At 38.2% G+C, this 19643-nt stretch overlaps 5 protein-coding genes and 1 long non-coding RNA gene across 9 annotated transcripts in view; 4 read left to right on the top strand and 2 right to left on the bottom strand.

The window, feature by feature from the left end:
* Positions 1-7326, top strand: part of Snoo (Sno oncogene) — a 117368-nt gene extending 110042 nt beyond the window's left edge. For all 4 annotated transcript variants that reach the window (XM_086830651.1, XM_086830652.1, XM_086830653.1 and 1 more), the window contains one exon: positions 855-7326. In XM_086830651.1, the coding sequence (XP_086686777.1) occupies positions 855-3701 (2847 nt within the window). In that variant the 3' untranslated portion in view covers positions 3702-7326. The remainder of the gene's footprint in view (positions 1-854) is intronic.
* LOC147643988 (uncharacterized) overlaps positions 1-8256 on the bottom strand; it is a 64156-nt gene extending 55900 nt beyond the window's left edge. Inside the window, exon 1 of the long non-coding RNA XR_015271184.1 lies at positions 8187-8256. This is a non-coding gene — a long non-coding RNA (uncharacterized LOC147643988). The remainder of the gene's footprint in view (positions 1-8186) is intronic.
* A 76-nt stretch (positions 8257-8332) lies between these two features.
* On the top strand, positions 8333-10328 carry LOC110176896 (serine protease inhibitor 42Dd-like). The gene is made up of 4 exons (XM_020943380.2): positions 8333-8465; positions 8526-9370; positions 9430-9568; positions 9630-10328. Exons 1-4 carry the CDS (start codon positions 8450-8452, stop codon positions 9761-9763), a joined length of 1134 nt encoding a protein of 377 aa, XP_020799039.2. The 5' UTR covers positions 8333-8449; the 3' UTR covers positions 9764-10328.
* On the top strand, positions 10162-15606 carry LOC110176906 (kelch-like protein 3). The gene is made up of 6 exons (XM_020943395.2): positions 10162-10768; positions 12037-12199; positions 12259-12421; positions 14259-14392; positions 14478-15148; positions 15228-15606. Exons 1-6 carry the CDS (start codon positions 10644-10646, stop codon positions 15535-15537), a joined length of 1566 nt encoding a protein of 521 aa, XP_020799054.2. The 5' UTR covers positions 10162-10643; the 3' UTR covers positions 15538-15606.
* On the bottom strand, positions 12747-13295 carry LOC110176908 (mitochondrial import inner membrane translocase subunit Tim13). Its single transcript, XM_020943397.2, has 2 exons — positions 13013-13295; positions 12747-12947 (listed from the first exon to the last, which is right to left on the bottom strand). Exons 1-2 carry the CDS (start codon positions 13166-13168, stop codon positions 12849-12851), a joined length of 255 nt encoding a protein of 84 aa, XP_020799056.1. The 5' UTR covers positions 13169-13295; the 3' UTR covers positions 12747-12848.
* SmE (Small ribonucleoprotein particle protein SmE) lies at positions 13613-14093 on the top strand. The gene has a single exon (XM_020943396.2). The coding sequence runs from the start codon at positions 13613-13615 to the stop codon at positions 13895-13897; it is 285 nt and encodes a 94-aa protein (XP_020799055.1). The 3' UTR covers positions 13898-14093.
* Positions 15607-19643: the final 4037 nt, after the last annotated feature.

Genomic DNA, 19643 nt, shown 5'->3' with positions numbered 1-19643 from the left:
ATTATTAAAAAATATTAAAAGACTTTGAGTAAATATTATATAAGGATGAAAGAAAAATTAAACAACTTTTTAAGGTAAAAAGTATTTAAAATAAATGTCTTAATTCTCTTTTAAACTTCTCCTGCTTTAAAATAAGGTGTAATTATTAATTTATAAGCTTTGTTTATTAGTCCAATTACTTCCTTTTCCCAATTACAGGGTATAGATGAGTGGCAGTGGTTGGAACCGGGAGCGGGAGCCACTTCAAAGCGGTCTCCAGTCCCAGGACCAGAGGTGGAGTCATCTTCCTTCTCCTCCTCCGTCTGTCTACTCCACTCTCCTCTCTCTACTCTCTCCTCTCCGACTGGGTTCTGGTTCGGTTCGTGGTCTCAATGACAATTGGCGCCATAGCCGCGGGGTTGCCTCTGGTTTGGGGCTTGGTCCGGTGTCTGCCATGAGGAGATCGTGGCTCCTTCGGACCATTCGGGTTGTTTGTTTATAATTAGCCCACTCGCTGGCCAGCTATAGCTGCGACTGCAATTCAAATTGATGATGGCTACTGGTTTTGCCAGGCTTCAACTGCTATTTTTATGGTCGATCAATTTACTAAAACAGACTTACACTCTCACACAGAACCTGAACATTTATCTAGCTTAAAGTTAATAAAAGCGGTTGCTGTATAGAAAATTGTCTGATATTTGGAATCTCTTAAAGAATTTAATAGTTTTTAAATATTTGTAGAATGAAGAAAGGTTATTAAGATTAGTTTCCAATGAAAATCAATTAAAAATTCAACAAAACATCTCTTCTCTCAGTGCAATCTCATTTTCTAACAACTCTTCTAACTTTTCCCTGTGTTGCTCTTCTTTTTCCAGCCGGAAATGCTCTTGGATGATGGTCTTTTGGCCACTGGACATGTTCTCGGCTTGGCTGGACATCCGCATGGACTGGTGGTTGGTGCCTTGGCGCCGCCACCGCCGCCGCCAATGAAACAGCCGTTGCTGGACAAGAAGCGGGAGCAGCAGCTGAAAGGCTCCGCTGGTGGAGCTGGAGCCACGCCCACGCTGGAGTATCACTACCAGATCATGTATGCGCACTGTGTGCAGCAGCAGCAGCGGGAAAGGGAGCGGGAGCGGGAGAGGGAAAGAGAGCGGGAGCGGGAGCGGGAGCATCTGCCACATGCTCATCCGCTGCCGCATCAGCATCGCGCTGTCCTGGTGGCAGCCGCACCACATCCGCATGTCCCGCACGTGCTCCATCCGCCGCCGCCTGCGCTCAGCTCCTCGTCGGCCTTCCAGCCATGGGGAGCGACCACCACCAAGGCCTTCCTGCATGCCTATAGCGCCACACTGTCCTCGCTGCCCTACGCCTGCCAGGAGCCGCCGGAGCTGCAGAATCCGGAGCGTGTGGTCCGCAGCACGGACAAGCGGTACGCGGAGCGTACGTATCAGCCCAATGTGGCGCTGGCGCCGCGCAAGAGCATACTGTCCAAGGAGCGAGAACGGGAAAGGGACAAGGACCGGGACCGGGACCGGGAGCGATTGGAGCGAGAGGCGGCACTGATGGAGCGTCAACGGTTGAGAGAGAAGGAATCAAGGGACAGCCATCAGGTGGTGCACATCAAGCAGGAGAGATCCCAGACACCGACACCCACGCCCACGCCCACAACGACGCCGGAGGAGGAGGAGGCACAGCTGGAGGTGGTCGAGCCACCGCACACCTCATCCAGTGGCAGCAACTCACCCGAGACGGCTCCAGCTCCGGCGGCAGCAGCAGCTCCGCCATCCTCTAACCTCCGTAACATGCGCAGTCCCGAGGAGTTCTCGGCGGGCGGCAGCAACGAGATTACCTCCTCCACATCACCGCATCACCAGCAGCAGCAGCAGCAGCAGGTTCAGCAGCAGCACCAACAGCAGCAACAGCAGGTGCAGCAGGGACATCAGCAACAGCAGGTGCATCCGGCAGGAGCTGCTCCTCCACCGGCCACGTCGCAGCACATCATTGCCACCGTTAACCAGCATGCCAAACTCTTGCCCAGCTCCTTGCCAATGCAGAATGGGAGCAGCTCATCCCTCACGGCCACCCACAACGAACCGAGTAGGATTCGTATCAACAAGAACCTGATGATGAGTCAGCAGCAGCAGCAGGTGACCCCTCATCTCCACCAGCACCATCATCACCTGCACCACCTGCCCGCCCACCATATGCATCACTACAGCAGCCATGGCTACTACAAGAGTCAGGGCTCCTCACCCACTCAATCCTCCAGCGCCGGAGGAGGCCTCAATCTGAGTACTCACTCCTCCAACGTGGTCAGTTCGCCCCATCACACGAAGGTGACAGCGAACGGGAAGCCCCATTTGGGCAGTGAATTCGAGCTATCCACGGACACCGATGATACGGACAGTCTGAACGGGGAGCCCGACTCCAGTGCCATGTTGCCGCCGTGGGAGCAGGCGGTGGAGTCCCTGCGAGAGACACGGCCCAGGGATCGGGAGCGAGTGTTGCATTTGCTGCAGACGCTGCTCCAGGAGAACCATCAGTATCGGTACAATAACCTCCAGTTGAGCGAGCTGCTCCACAAGCAGGACGCGCACATAGCCGATCTCACGGAGCAATTGCAGCGCTATCGAAGGCAGTTCGAGGAGCAGGACTGCAAGGTAGATCTTCGCAAGATGCCATTCAAGAAGCAACAGCAGCAGAAGACGACTCAGCTGGACGAGGTCCTGGTCGAAGAGGGCAGGGGCGAGCCAGCAGCAGAGGAAGAGGAGGATCAGGACGAACTCGAGGAAGAGGAAATGGAGGATCGAGCCAACAATAATAACCAGCAGGAGGCAGCGGCTCTGATAAAGCCAGCGCCAGCGCCAACCAATGGCCTAAGGAGGAGTGCCTGTTGCGAAGTCCAGGAATTTGAGAAGCTAGAGGAACCGGAGAACAAGAGGATAAAGCTCCAGGAGGATGAGAAGAATCCTGCCAAGAAAGTGCAGGAAGAGCAGAGTCCTCAGCCAACAGAGAAAGTCAGAGAAACTAGTGAGAAGGTCACCAAGAGTCCGCAGCCCAGTCAAATCTCTAGCGATGATGAGGAAATGGAGGAAGATGACGACGAGGAGGAGGATCAGGCAGATCACGAAGAGCAGGAGGACGACGATGAAGACGAGGACGAAGAGGTTCAGGCCCAGGCTCCGCATAGCAGTGCCCTGGCCACGCCTCCCACGGCCACCACGCCCATTTCCCCGGATTCGGCGGCCACAGCCGGAAATTGTCAGCTGTTCGATAGCAGCAACAGCAGCGATGAGTCATCGATGAAAAAGGCCCAAATGTCCGCCTGCCATGCCCTCGAGAAGATCACCAGCCATGTGGGTAGCGAGGAGACCAAGGAGGAGAGCCAGGAGGATGACGAGGAAGAGGAGGAGGAGGAGGAGGAGGAGGACGAAGACTCCGAGGACGATGAGATGCCGCTGCAGCAGCGACAGCAGCGTCAAAGGAGCACAGCGCGACCTCAGACTATACTCAGTGGTTCAGCCTCGGCAGGACACCACCACCATCCACAGGCACACCCACAGTCACAGTCACAGTCACAGTCACAGCCACACCCACATCCACCCATGGCCACCAAGGCCAGCAAGAAGCAGACACCACCACTGACAGCAACAGCAACCACAGCCACTTCAACCACAACGACAACGAACTGCGAGTTACAAATCAAAAAGGAAATAGCCTAGAAATGGGGAAACTTCTAAAGGATCTCAGCTCTTAAATACAGAAAAAAACCAGGCAGACATTTTAAATGTTATTATTGATTTTGTTTAAAAACAAAAAGAAAGGATATTAACTTAGGGAAGCCAAAGTTTGTATACCCTTGCAGTTTCCAATTAAATCATAGGATCGAATCGGAAGTCGATCATTGATCGCATTCTTTGAATTGATATTTATCGATTTTTTAAATGAACAGTTTATCGAAAAGTTAAAGTTTAAAAAACTCATAACTAAGCCAAAAATGCATTAATTTCAATTCGCAAACCGTTCCTGTGTTAGTTTTTATTCGGGTAATAAATCTGCATACTCAATTAAATATTTTAAAAAAATTAAAATTTTTATCAATATTTGACATTTTTAATGATGTAACCCCTTATAAAATTTGCAAAATTTTCAAAAAATTAAATTTTGACCGGACATAGCTAGATCGATTCAGATTTTTATGCAGATCAAGAATATGTATGATTTATAGGGTCGGAAATGATTCCTTCACTGGGTTACAAGCTTCTAATTAAAATGCAAGAGTATACAAATAACACGAAACAAACTAAATAAATTATTAAATAATTATAGTTTTCAGACAAAAATAAGCCCTTTAATAGTTTACTGTAGAGCTAACCGCAATATTATCGATTTATATAGCTCGCAAATTGATTTTCCTTTAGTGAATGTAAAAAATGATACAATTTATAAATCAAAATCAGTAATAACATATAATTAGTAAGTCCTGGCAAACACAGAGAGTTGTATCTAAGCTAGAAAACCCATATTTCTTTATCTAATTTTTATTTAAATAGAAAGTGCAGCCCAAATTCAAGCACAAAGCCCAAAACGCACAGGCATTACCCAGTTTTACAGGGTATGCTTTTAAATACTTATTTATATTTTGGCAAAACCAGAAAGAGATAAAATATAATTTTGAACTTTTTGGCAATGGATCCTGGAATAGGTATACATTCGCTTATAAAGTTTTTTCTTTTTTATTCTAGGAAACTTCCTTCTACGTCTTCAAAATTTGACAATTTCAAAACGCTTTCACATAGCTTGAATTGATCTCACTTAAGAAACAAAAACGACAAATACAAAAATAACATTTATTTAGGCTTCCCTATTTCGAAACATCTTTCAAAACGTTGCTTGCAGAAATTATAAAATGAAACCAAAGCTTTAAAAACAAAAACAAAATAAGAAACAAGAAACAAATGAACTCTTCTGTATATTTGTTCAAAGACCAATTTGTGCGTGTGTTTTTTACCGCTTACTTATACTGCTTAAAACCTAATTAAGTTATTATTTTTTATTTGTAAATTTGTAAGCTCTGCAAGACATTTAAAACCGAAACGAAATATTCAAAGCTTCGAGGCTTCGAGCAGGAAATTTAAGAAAGGCAGGCAGCTGGTTCTTATAAAGATTGTAATTACATTTTAGTTTTTAAACCTAAACTTAAGTTGAACAGACAAAAAGTAGAAAAAGAAACGAGGAGAGGAAATACACACAAAAATGAACCCACCACAGAGATAACAACAAAAGAAACAAACAAAAAACAAAAGCTAAACAATTCTAAACTTAAAGAAATCTTAATCAAGAAAGGGAGGAATGAAAAAATAAACAAAAAATTTATATTAATAAGAAGTTGCCGCGTTAAATTTATACAAATATGAGTAATATGCTAATAGACGATGAGCAGGATAAACATATACATTAAACACTAAACATATACGCGTCGTACCCATAAAGATAAATATTTATTGTAGCTGCTACTAGTTATAGATCGAGCAATTCTCTTAATTGTTTAATCGTTTAATTAATTAATTCTTTTACTCTGTTCTTATCTGTCACCTTGTACGCTTTCTTGCTCTTCGTAGGCATTTAGTTTTCTTCGTAGATTTGTAACCATTTTTTGATAAAACTAGTTGGTAAGGCTTCTTCGTCTTCTTTTCTTTATTTTGTAAATATATCATTTTCCTTTCGACTTTGAAAGACTAGAGAAAGTACTACGGATTTTAGTTGCCAACACTCTGTGAGAATCATATATATATATATAGTATATATCTTCTGGATAACAAACCAAGCCAAGAGCCAAGCGAAAGGAGCGCGCAGAGATTTCTAAAATCTATAAACCTTTTGTTATAACAAAAACGAAAACCGAAAAACATATTTCATAAATTATTTATGCCTGTATATGTGTGTGTTTGTACTTTCTAAAAGAAAACAAAAACAAAAAAAAAACATTTCGTTCTGTATTTAAGAATACAATTTCTAAAACTAAAATTAAACGATACAACAAAAATATTTAACAAGCGCAAATTCATACCAAAATTTGTCTAGAATGTAAGCCTAAAAAAATTTTGTAAAATTGTATAAAAAATAAAAAAAGAAAACAAGCGAAAAACGAAAACTTTCACAAGTAAATATTATATAAAAAAAAAACATTAAGCATGAAAAACAAAGAAAACCAATTGTTATGCATATTTAAGTAAAAAGTTAAATACAATTATATATGCAACACAAAAAGGAAATTACGATTGCTATGCAAAAAACCAATAAAAAAAAACATTAAAATATATACAAATTATTGTAAATGAATTCTCTCCAAAAATTTTGTGTTTCATTTTCGAATCCCAAGCCGAACCCAAGCCCAAAACAGAACCAGAAAGATAATAAACTTAATTAAATGTAAACTTAATTAAAATCATAGTTAAAAAAAAAAACAAGTGCGCAGTGCAGGTTAATCAAAAAGAACGTCGAAAAAAACGGTTTTCAAAACATTTTCTCGTGTATTTATGGCCAAATTTTACAAAAACAATACCCGAAACACAAACATTTTTTGTATCATCTTTTTTTGCTAACAAACCCAAAGAGATAAACAAAACAAACTAAACAATCATTTTTATATATAATTAAAACGATTAAAGTATATAAATATATATATATGGACAAATTTTACATAACCCGAGTGTTTATATATGACATTATATGATATACTTAAATTTAAATACGAGATAGCTCGCGACATCTTTGCCCCGCTTGATATTGTTAAAAAATAAAATTACAAAATAAATAAAAAGAAAAAAAACGTGCAAAGGCTAAGCAGCAACCAGAAGAAATCACAAAATAATGGCATAAGTTATATATATATATTAATAATAATAATAAGCAAACATGCAGCAACAAATCCGCGTCTTGTCAACAAATACAACATATATATATATATACAACATTATTATATAGTTATATATATGTGTGTGTCTCTGACGACGATTCAGAAGAAGCAGAAATAAAATGTACAAATTGTGGAGCAAATATATAAACAATAGAAAATGTAGTGAGAAATTCGATCGAGAGGAGGGAGTACGAGGAGCAGAAAAAAAACATGAAAATGCACCACAAAGCAAATAAAGTTTAATCAAATTAAACAGTTAATGAACATAAAAAACATTTGACTTCAACGTTTCATATTTAAGTAGTGCAGAAACAAATAAATACAAAGAAAAAAACATTAAAAAAATCAACAAAAACAAACAAATTATTACACACATGTAATGAAAACAAAAACAACAAATAAAAAAGCGATAAATATTATGCAAAATATATCAGACGTGACTTTTATTTCAAATACAAAAAAGGAATGAAGCTGCAGTGAAGATTTAGGGGTATAATACAATTTAAAAGTTAATAATTTTATTCAAGGCTTAAAAATTTTTCTTTTCTTATAAAAAGGCAAAATGTTGGAAATTTCTAGTACTACACTTTAATAATAATGTGAGCAATTTTGTATATTTCCACCACTTTTTTTTGAAGGCTTTAAATAAAAGTTATTTATATTTTTTAAAGTATTTTGAAATATTTTACATTGTTTTTTACATAGCACTGTCAATTAACTAAAGCGACACCTAGCGTTTTTAACATGTTGCCTGCTCAATGTAAATAATTAATTATTATTTTTTATTTCAAGCCTCTAGAAACATTTTGCTTTTATGTTTCGAATATTGTTTGCATGTTATAAACAATTTAAGGAACTTGTTTTACTTAATTTACACTTTCCAAGCGTCAAGTTAGTGTTTCTACATGCGAGACATTTTACATACAGAGTTGCCAGACTTATAAAATTACAATTTAAAAGTTTAAAAATGTATACCTTTAAAATTTTGTGTAATTACTTATTACTTACTTATTATTCATTAATTTTTTTCATGTCTCCTTAAAAAAAGACTTTTCCGAAACTAAAAGAGATATATAATCTAGTCTAGATTATGGAAATCTGCCACAATTGCTTTTTGCGAAATGCCTAAAGTTAATAAAACCATCAACAGCTCAAAGAACACTGATTTCTGTTCCCTTTATGTTTCCTCTGTGCCTCCCCGTTTAATTCGAAATCGTAGAGAAGTACAAAACTCTTTCAGAATGCAGTTTAAAAACAAATCTCTCATTTGCTACTAAAGTAAACTTACAAGTTGTTGTTGCTGATTTGTATGTACTTTGTAGGCAAAGCAGGAACGAGAGAGTGAGAGAGATGTAGGGCGCAACAGAGCAAAAACTGCAATAGTTAAAATCTGAACTTATCGACTCTAGTTATTGCTTTTATTATCAGCATTACATTTTGTATTAATTCAGATTTTGTGACAACCCCCTTGACTAATCCACCGATCTTAATTTCATTAATTTTAAGTGTATATATATAATCCACCAGCTGAGTCTACAAAATCATTTTACAATGAAGTTCTTTCTAGGTATGTGGTAAATCAACTCATTATTTTGTAAAGAAACTGATTTCATTTCATTTCTTAAAGGCCTGCTATTTTTGGCCACGTCAGTGGTAGGCCAATTCGCCAACAAATACTATCAACTTCTGCTCAAGGAACATGCGAATGAGAATATAGCAACATCGCCTCTTGCCCTCGAGGTCGCCTTGAACATGATTTACATGGGATCCAAGGATAAAACGGCCACGGAACTGAAAGAAGTTCTAAAGGTGACAGAGAATACTAAAATTGTGTCTGGCAAGTATGACGCATTTTTCCAGGTCCTTAAGACGCGGGAAACAACCAGTGCTCTCGATATTGCCAATAGCATTTATGTGAGTGACAAAATCCATATAGTTCCCGAGTATAGCAAGGCAGTCGAAGAGTCCTTTCGCGCCCAAGCTGTACCCATTAGTGTGGCGAGTCCAGACAAGGCTGCATCTGTGGTTAATGCGTGGGTCAAGAAAAAGACGCATGACAGGATCCCTAATGCCGTTACGGCCAAGGATATTGATCCGAGTCTCAAAATCTTACTACTGAATGCTTTTGCCTTCAAAGGCGAATGGGTATTCAAGTTCCCTTCGTTTAAAACCAGAGTGGAAAAGTTTCATTCGTCCTCTGGCAAGGCTCAATCCATTAAGATGATGTCGCAATACGGTTTCTACAAGGCAGGCGAACTTCCCGCCTTGGATGCCAAGGTTTTGCAACTACGCTACCACAAATCGAGCCTCTCCATGTTCGTCTTCCTGCCCAACAAAGCCGATGGCCTCACTAAGTTGGAGGAGAAAATTGGTGAAGCTTCCTACCAAAATCTGACCAGCAGACAGGTCCACATAAAGCTGCCAAAGTTCAAGATTGAGTTCAAATCCGAACTTAATGGCATTCTCAAAAAGGTAAGCATTTGCTCTAGTAATAATTTAAGCCATTTTTCTAAACTTTTCTTTGCTTACAGTTGGGCATCGTTGAGGTTTTCGGTGCTACTGCCAATTTGGAAGATCTTGTGCAAGAAAAAAGTACGGAAATCAGTAAAGTCATCCAGAAGGGCGTCGTTGAGATCAGTGAGCAGGGTTCCGGATTTGCTTCCATCCTAGGTTAGAAATTGTTACACACATCAATCTATTATATTATTAATGCATCCAATATTCTCCATAGGGATTCGTGAATCTTTAATATCGAACAAGCGCCTACCCGATGCTATGGTCTTCAAAGCCACTCATCCCTTTGCCTACATCATTCGCGATGAGAGATCCATTTACTTCCAAGGACACTTTGTCACTGTGGATTGAGTGTAAAATCTAAAGAAATTCTGATTTCTTCAATTGTAATCAGAAAATGTATAAATATATTGAATTGATAAAAAAAGTCCCTCGTTAGTCACCGAAATTTAAGATCGGAACTCAGAAAACGATGATAGGGTTGGCAGAAAATGTAGATTTATCCATATGATATCGTAAGTATTAAAGGGTTCACCTTCCAACTTATTCATTCAGGAAACCTTGCTATACCATATAGTCTATAGAGTATATAGTATTTGCTATCCCTAAACTCTCATTTACAATACAAAAAGACCAAGAGAAGAGAAAGAATAAAAACAGGAGAAAAGCAAAACAAAACAAATCTCGTTTACCTGTTTTTTAAGAAAATTGAGAAAGAGCCTAAAGAGCGACCTGTTCCAAGTCTCTTCTTCAGTCTTCAATTCAACGCGATCGCGAAAAGAACGTTGAACGGTCAAAAAAATCCCCAGATTATTCAAATGAAATATTTAAATATTAAATAAATAAGTTTAAAACAAAAACATAATCTACAAAATAAAGAAATTGTGTAAATAAATTACAATTTTTGTGGCTGTAATTGCTTTTCCCCAAGATCTTTTTGTTTGTGGCATTGATTTTGGCTTGGTGTTGGCCAAGAATTTTCAGCCAGTAACCGGTTTCTGAGCTCCCACAAAAAACGAGCCATTAAAAGAGAACGAAAACTAAGAGAGAGAGCAGAGAGCATTAAAATCGTGGAACGTGGAAGTGAAAAACATAAACAAACCGATTGGCAAAAAGACTAAACAATAACAAGGCTATGGCAACACGTGCAACTCTGCAAGAGTGATTAAAATATTTGAAATATTTACCACAAAATATTAGTAAAATAGAGTTATAAACCTGAAGAAAAGTCATGAGTCTTCCCCAATTAATCGATGACCTGCAGCGTCTGTCCGAAGATCAGGATAGTGCTGATGTTGTCTTTATTTGCGGCCGAGATGAACGCATTTATGCCCACAGATTAATGCTGATGGCTCGGTGAGTGTCACAGGGAGAAAAATAGGACAAATAATATAATAAATACAAATAAAAAACCAACAATTGGTTTTAAAAACAATTTAAATAAGAGCACATAAGAGTTCAAGTAATGTATATAATATACATAGATATGGATAGATTTTTAGGGTATTATAATTTTAGTTAAAGGACGGAAAAACAGTGAAGGAGTCATTTCCGACCCAATAAATCATATATATTCTTGATCAGAATCAAATATGGAATCGATCTAGCCATATTCGGAAGAACAAAAAAATTACTCCATTTTTTTTTTAAATTTTGTATCGGTAAAATTGTCAAAAAAAAATGCGAAAATGTTGATTTTTTTAAATATTAAAACAGAGTATGCAGATTTGTTAGCCTAATAAAAACTAACATTGGAACGGTTTCCGAAATCAAATTAATGCTTTTTTGACTTAGTTATGAAGTTTTTAAGATTTGTTTTTTCGGAAAAAATTGTCAAATAAATAATCAATAAATATCAATTCAAAGAATGGAATTATAATATTAGTCAGAAGCCTAAAAAAATGTTCAGGAGTCATTTCCGATCCTATAAATGATATATATTCTTGATCAACATAAAAAGCCGAGTCGATCTACATGTCTGGTCAACATTTATTTTTTTCAAAATTTTAAAAGGGGTTACATCGCTAAAAATTGCTAAAAATTGATAAAAGCTTAAATATTTTAAAATATAAAATTTAGTATGCAGATTTTTTACCCGAATAAAAACTAACATAGGAACGGTTCCCGAATTGAAATTAATGATTTTTTGTCTTAGTTATGAGTTTTTTAAAATTTGATTTGTCGAAATATAAAAATGTTGATTCAATAAGCATAGTTCTGATCGATTTCAGATACAATCCAATACATAATTTGCCAACTGTAAGCGTATTTATACTTCGGCTTCCCGTAGTTATTTTCTTTACTTGTTTTTAAATGTTTTCAAAACAAATGTTATTCAATAAAACATAATCTTATAATAATAATATCACCAAACAGATATTTTAATTTTATTTTTTTAATTTAAAGGAAATCGATTTCCAATATCGAAATTAAAATAATATTTCTTCCCCCTTTAATATAATTATAATATATTTTCAACCAGTTTTTATTTCGTCTGTAGAAGATTGTTCTGGGATCCTACTCGATTTCCCTTTTTGGGCAGGACACGTACAATGTTGCGTGCTGGCATCCGAGGCATCCCAATCCCGATCATTCAATTAACTTCCACTCACTCCCCATTTCAGATGCAAGAGCTTCAAGACCGCCAAGCGGGGCGAGGTGTGCCGGATACCCGGATGCACTGTCTCTCCAGCGGCACCGGGTGCCTCGACGCCAACTACCATAAGATTGCCGCACGTAAATCCAGAACTATTCAGACAATTCATACTTTATGTGTACACAGCCAAGGTGAGTTGGGGATAAAACTCAATCAGAATTGCATTTAATTCATAAATACGTTCTTGTAGTTGGTTCTGCAGGACTCGCAAGTATTCCAAATGATGATGATGGCCCAGGATATGGGCGTGGTTGAGCTGCGTACAGCTTGTGAGGATCATGTTATATCTACTTTATCGGTGGATAATGCCTGCACATTTTTAACCGCCGTAATGGATATACACGAGAAAGCAGGTAAGTGTTTCTTATTTATCAACTTTTTGGGATTTTTATACACAATGTTAACAAATAGAGTAAATGGGATAGTATTTATACTAATTTAAAATACTCCTACAAATTGGCGCCAAAAACACATTCGAAAAAAGGAAGAAACTGGTATAACTATGTCAAATGTAAAAAACAGACCGAAATCCGGTATTTTCCCTAAACAGCAACCCGATGTATGTCACTTCTAGTATTTATATTTAACAGCACCCGAAATTGTGTCTGTTAAGCGAAACAATCGATAGAAAAATAATTCCCAGGCACGTTGTGTTATCAAAATCACGTAACACACATGTTTTTATTGCATTTAAACAGTTTATTAATTAAAACTAATTAATAGCTGGCCGAGTTTTGTCCCTTGATCCGCCGCATAAATGCAGATCGCTCACTTTGTCTCCTAGAATTTGGATTGTTCTCGCTGTAACCTCTGGCCGTACGTCCGGGAGATGAGGTTCCACGAGTCCATAAACCGATCCATGCACATGGAAATGCATTTCTGCATTCGAATAATAAACAAATTATGAATATTTGTATTTAAACTTGAGCCTACACAAATCTTGCCTGTTCGGAGGAATCGAGCGAGGTGCCCGGCTTGTTGATACACTTTTTAAAGCACTTTTGCGTCATTTGTTGGAGCAATTCCTGGGCATTCGCAACGGCAATCTGTTGCTTCACCTGATCCATCAGCTCTCCTTTGTCCACATTCGCCATGGCCATTTCTTTTTGTGTTTATTTTAACTTAAAAGCGCAAAACTGCGGCAACAAACTTTAGCAATAAGGCAGAAACTTAACAGAGGCGATAGTTTACTCCGGAAGGTTATCGATAAGGACTGTTAAAAAGCACACAGGTATCGATTGGGCACTGTTAACTATACAGTGTGACCAGCAATTATCTTTGCATGTTTTCGGGTATTGAAATCCAAACAAAGATAGTTTTTAATGATTCTTGCGGCGTTGATAATACAATTATTTTCATGATCCTAAAGTTCATATTAACATTTTTATGTTTTTATACAACTTTAGAACAGTTTCCGCCCTTCCGTGTCAGTCTAGGTTTGGTATTTTAGTACTAGCCCACCAAGGGTCACACTAATAATACAAGCCGGCAAAAAAGGAAGCTAAAATTTTTGTTAAAACTTAAGCCTTAAAAACATAGCAAAAATGTCGTTCAAAGGCAATCCCAAGGTGCAAAAGGTGATGGTTCAGCCCATCAACCTGATCTTTCGCTACCTGCAGAACCGCTCCCGCGTCCAGGTCTGGCTCTACGAGAACATCTCGCTGCGCATCGAGGGCCACATTGTGGGATTCGACGAGTACATGAACCTGGTGCTGGACGACGCCGAGGAAGTCTATGTGAAGACGCGCCAACGCAAGAATCTGGGCAGGATAATGCTCAAAGGCGATAACATAACGCTAATACAGAATGTGAATCCCACAAAGGATTAGGGCCAAGGACCCAAGAATGCCAAGCCCCTCCACCTACGATGGACGCACGTCGTAATTCTTAGGATTAATCATATAAAAATATGTAAAAGCCGATTTCTAAAGAAATTCTAAGGAATGTACATTCATATTAATGTTAAATACAACAGTGTCAGAGGAATGTTCATTCAAATAAAATGTAGACTTTTTGTGAACGAAATACTGTGAGGTTTTTAATGGGTAGTGAAGAGTGGAGAAGTGCTTACTTCGGACTAATTATTAAAATTTCAGGCTGAAGAACAAATTTCTTTAATAAGGTATTAGTTAATATATTTTAAATCAACAACCACTTATTAATAATCATGTTTTCCTGTTCTAATTCTAGGTGCCAAGTGCGCTGCCTCATTTATGGAACGCTGCATCATCTTTATTGGTGAAAATGCCATTGAATGTGTGAAAACCAATGCCTTTTTGACTTTAACCAAGGATGCCATCATCAAGATTATTTCCTCAGACTATGTAAGGACAAATCAAGATGAAGATTTTTTGTTTTACAAGTTAATTTTTCTTAAATGCCCTTTAACTCCCTTAACTCTCCCTGTAGTTCTGCCTGGAGGAAGAGGAAGTCTGGCGCTGTGTCTTGGCCTGGGCCAAGTATCAAGCAGGAGTCACGCAACCTACTGCCCATTGGACCGAAGAGGAGCGTGCTCGTGTCTGTCAGCATCTAAGCGGTGTTATGGGTCACGTTCGTCTCCTGCTCATCGACAGTCAAGTTTTCGCCGAGGAAGTGGAACCCACTGGGGCGGTGCCCATGGAATTATCCCTAGAACGCTATCGCTATGCCGCCCTGCATGCTAACAAAATGATGGAAAACGACAAGAGACTCCAGCCACGTCTTACCGTGGCGGTTAATATGTTTCCAGGTTCCCAAATCCTCAGGAATGACAAGTTACCTTTGCAAGCGGTGCTCAACAATTGGTACGGAGTGCCAAAGCAAGCCTGGAGATTGGTTTTCCGGGCCTCCACACATGGCTACGATTCGGGGTCCTTTCATCGCTACTGCGATGGCGTGGCTCCCTGCATGGTCATTGGTTTGGGTGCGCACGGAGAGATCAGTGGTGGCTATACGGACGTGGCCTGGGCCAAAACAAGTCGCAAAGGTGGCTACGTACACTCGGACCGGGCCTTTCTCTTTACCCTTAATCCTGCCAATGGCGAGCAGCCTTCAAAGTTTGATATTGTGAAGAAACCCTATGCTATCTGCTATCATCCAGAGTGAGTTGTATTTATAAAAATAATAATAATGAATTGATTAGGCAATACTTTATATCTTGTTACTCCTTTTTCCCCACAGTTGCGGTCCCATTTTTGGTGCTGGTGCGGATTTGCTCATCTCCAGCAATTGCCACACGAATATGGACTCCTATTCGAACCTTCCCCATTCCTACGATGGCACCAATGCCGCTCACTTGACGCTGTTTGGCGACTACAACTTCACCATTAGCGACTATGAGGTTTACACTCTAGCTTCCCCGGGAGGAGTGAGTGGAGGAGGAGCAGGAAGTGGTGGACCAGCAGGTGGTGGACCTAGTCACAGCCACAATCACAACCAGAACCCGGCTCCTGGGGTGCTGCCCACAAAGGGGAAATACGATAGGTATTAGAGAGAGATCATACGACGAAGTAAACAACAAGTTGTAGTTGCATAAAATAAAAAACTATTTCCTTGAAAAGATCCAAAACACAAAAAGCACTCGAATATTGTAATCCCAGATCCGCAACGGATCGGGTTCATGACTCCACCCAAGGTAAAAACCAGAAATCGAAAGGTAATTAATGAATTGTTATATAAAGAAAACTTTTTTGGCGTTTGCCAGATGCCAAGAATCGAACCAAATTAATTAACTGGTTTCCCGCTTGTATGTAAAGCGGAAAGTGTTACCAAAAACACAAATAAAAACAAAAAAACAAGAGGGCCGCTTTAATAGTTGATAGTTTTCGCCGAATAAATACTTCAACTTTGGTGCCAGGCACCAGTGTTGGCATTTCAGAGATCTTTTCTTTAGAAAAATGAATTTTTGTAAGCATTATATAGGTTTTTGGAGTTCACTTACCAATTTATGTGAGTAATAAATCCACAGAATTATTTGTTGGCAACCGTAAAACACTGTATCTATAAGAAAAATATGTAAAGATTGATTAGTTAGGTGTACATTTTCAAAATTAGAGTTTATAGTAGTTTATTCTACATTAGGTATAGGAAAATATTTAAATAATTCTATATAATATTAATATTTGTCGCAAAAGTAGATAGATATATTAATTCTTTAATTCTACGCAAAAAGCCAGCTTGATTCAAGTTATGAGACATTTAGTTTTTATATAACTTATATTCAAAATTATCATCTTTCTTATAATATCTTTAAATACTACGATACTATAGGAAGTCCCCACATTATTTCCTTTAATAAGTACCGTAAAATTAGCAATTGCTTTTGTTAAACGTTGGTTTTTGTCCAACTTTTAAAGCATAACGTAGCAAATCGGATATATATTTCCCTTCGGCACGTTCATTAAACCCCAGACTTAACTCTCGCAGTGGCCGCCCCACAATTGTTACAGATATAGATCTCTTTTGTGGAATATTGAAATGAATAGTTATGAATGCGCTGCACTTGAACCTGGGGTCCACACCTCTCGAAATTGACAAAGAAAAACAAATGCGTAAATGGCAATATTTGTGCGGAGTTGAGTTGGTCTTAAGCCACAATAACAATAACAATAATAATGTTGGCTAATGTTGAATTATAATGAAATCCATGGCACCTTCCCCATGCCTCTCTGAAATGCTAAAGTTGCCTCTCGACTGGTTTTCAACTACTTTTCAAAATGCTTCTGATAAATTGGTCCGCGCTCTAAATTGGTTCTAATTAAAGCGTTTTTTCTATTCTTTTATGCTGATCGAATCGATCAACATCGTTGGAGCACATTTTTGTCATTCGATTCGACCTGGGGATTGGGTCGGAGATGCCGAAAGAGATCCGAGAACCCTTGACAATGGCAGCAGCAGCCCCAGCAACAAACACTTGATGTTTCTGTGGCGCTTTTTATTATTTTATATATTTGAAATTTGAATTTGTTAACGACTTAAGGCCATAACAGCTCTCGAGCAGTACAAATCTTTGACAGACGACAAAAACCGCCCCGGGGCGGACCCCATTGGGTCCAGGCGCTAAGAAGGAATGTCATTTGTCGATCTCCAACTCGATTCAGTTCGATTTCGCGTCAAATTATTTGATTGTCGAGTGGCTTGCTTGTGCTTTTTGGATTTTTTGGCTTATTGGAGCCATGGATTCGCTATGCTCCAAGCACACCAAGAAGTTTCAATGTCTGTGTCGCATATAAAAAAAAAAGGGAAAGGCAAAAAAATATATAACTAACGCTTTAGAGCTTACCTTTATTTTGTTTTTGTTTATTTATATATGTATATAGATTTATTTCTTTTTTTTGCTGGAAACTATGTGCGCAAACTTGTTCTGACTTTATGAAATCGATTCGGTTCAAATTGCATCTGGATTTCTGTGCAACATGTGAGAGAGGAAAAGAGACTAGGGACGGGCAGGAAGTGCCAGAGTCATGGATGAATCATTAGCTTCCTCATATGGGAAAGAGCAGTAAAAAAACCATTTTATTGGCTCTTAAACAAATAAGGGAGATCGTAAAAAGACATATTGAATACTTCATAATAGGAAAATATATAACACTAATATCAAACTACTTGTATTTTATTTAAATTGAAAGATTTCCGGTAATTTGAGAACTCAAATTTCCTTTTAAATATTAAAATTTAAATAGGAGATGCAATATATCGCTAAATTCTATTCTTTTTATTTACCCTTTTACATATTATTTAATCTTTATAAGCCCTCCATCCCTGGCTTTTTATGAAAATATGCGATATTTGTTTGGGCTTGGTCAGCAGTAATAGCCATAGAACAAAGGCGCCTGCCTATTAGCCATGGCCATGGTTACACGTTTATGACTTGGTCAGCAGCACTCAACATTACATTGAGAGAAAATTGGAATTTACCAAGATTTTATTCATTATTGATTAAGATTTAGATTGCAACCCTAAATATATATATTACTTATCCCTCCCGGAATACCAAAAATTTGTTATTTTAATATATATATAAACTATATTTTTAGATGCTAATTTTTTGGGTTAATCAAATTTTTACAAAAATCATAACTAACCCTAAAAGGCATTAATTTTAATTCGAAAAGCTTTGCTGTACTTGTTTTTATATAGTTAACAATTCTGCATATTGAGTTTTAAAATTTAAATAATTTGAATTTTTGTCAAATTTTGACAATTTTAAAATTATAAAATTCTGAAAAAATAAGCAAAAAAAATTTTACTTTCTTTCATGGCTAGAAAGATTCTCCTTTTGATGCTGATCAAGAATCTATATGATTTATAGGGTCGGAAATGACTCCTTCACTTAGTTTTAAGCTTCTGACTGAAGGTGAAATACCATTTATTAGTTGACATTATTTATATTTTATTATGACAATTTTTTCAACAAATCAAATTTTAAAAACCTCATAACTTAACCAAACAAAGCATTGATTTTAATTCAGAAAGCAGTCCCATGCATGTTTTTATTAGGCTTATAAATCTGCATACTTCATTTCAAATGTAAAAAATTCAAATTTTTGACAATTTTAACAATGTAACCCCTTATAAAATTTTGAAAAAATTTTCAAAATATAATTATTTTCCGTTAATGCATAGAAAAATTCGCCTGTTGAAGCTGATCAAGAATATATATAGCTTATAGGGTCGGAAATGACTCCTTCATTATATTGCAAGCTTCTGACTAAAATTATAATACTCTGCGAGGGTATTAAAAACTTTTTTTTATTATTTACATTAACATTATTGATAAAATTAAAAAAAAAACAGACTTGCCAATTTTGATTATTATATTTTCCCATCTTGGCTTGAGATCTTATAATAAATTAATAGATTATGCTGACAAATTTAGGTCACATTTTCTCTCAGTGCTTTCAGGCAGACCCAGCAGCAGCTGGCCAAACCCAAGTGTTACACTTTAAGTGACTTATTTGCATGTAAGAATGCGAAAACAACAACTAAAAATAAAATTAAATAAAAGGAAAAGTGGCTCAAGAAGTGACCCTGAAAAGGGGACCACAGGTCAGGTAATTAATGCATATATCCTACTCGGGAGAAATTCCCCCCAATCGAGTCACTGAATCATCGAAACAGGAGACACAACCATTAAAGGGCGTTTTTCCCGGGAAAAAATTAAATCATGCAACAGATAAAATCACGGCACGCTGCTGGGCGTGCATCCGTTTCCGGTTATCGCTTCAGAGGGAGAAGGAGAGCTGCGGGTGGAGGAGCTCCAGTTAGCGAGGTGCTAATATGCAAATTGAACGCATTCAACTGAGATCCATGACGTAGTCCACACACACCTCCGTCTAGCAGTCTATCGCGTCATCATCATCATCATCATCATCAATTTGCTCATTGCCCGATGCACTCAACCCACTTGAGAGTTAACCCGCTCTTAGCCCGGAGATAACCCCGCTTGTAACCACTAAGAGAGAGGGGTTATCTCACCCAGAGACATTACTATACGTATTTCTCGTATGGGAGTTGAGAGAACTTTGATTATCCACTCTCTTAGACTGGCGGTCATGTGTGTAACGACTCAACTCTCGAATGTGCTGCTCTTCACAA

This window comes from Drosophila serrata, unplaced genomic scaffold (assembly GCF_035046125.1).
Source record: "Drosophila serrata isolate PLE 108 unplaced genomic scaffold, ASM3504612v1 contig_240, whole genome shotgun sequence".
NCBI lineage: Eukaryota > Metazoa > Arthropoda > Insecta > Diptera > Drosophilidae > Drosophila > Drosophila serrata.
This window is presented reverse-complemented; position numbering and strand designations above follow the sequence as displayed.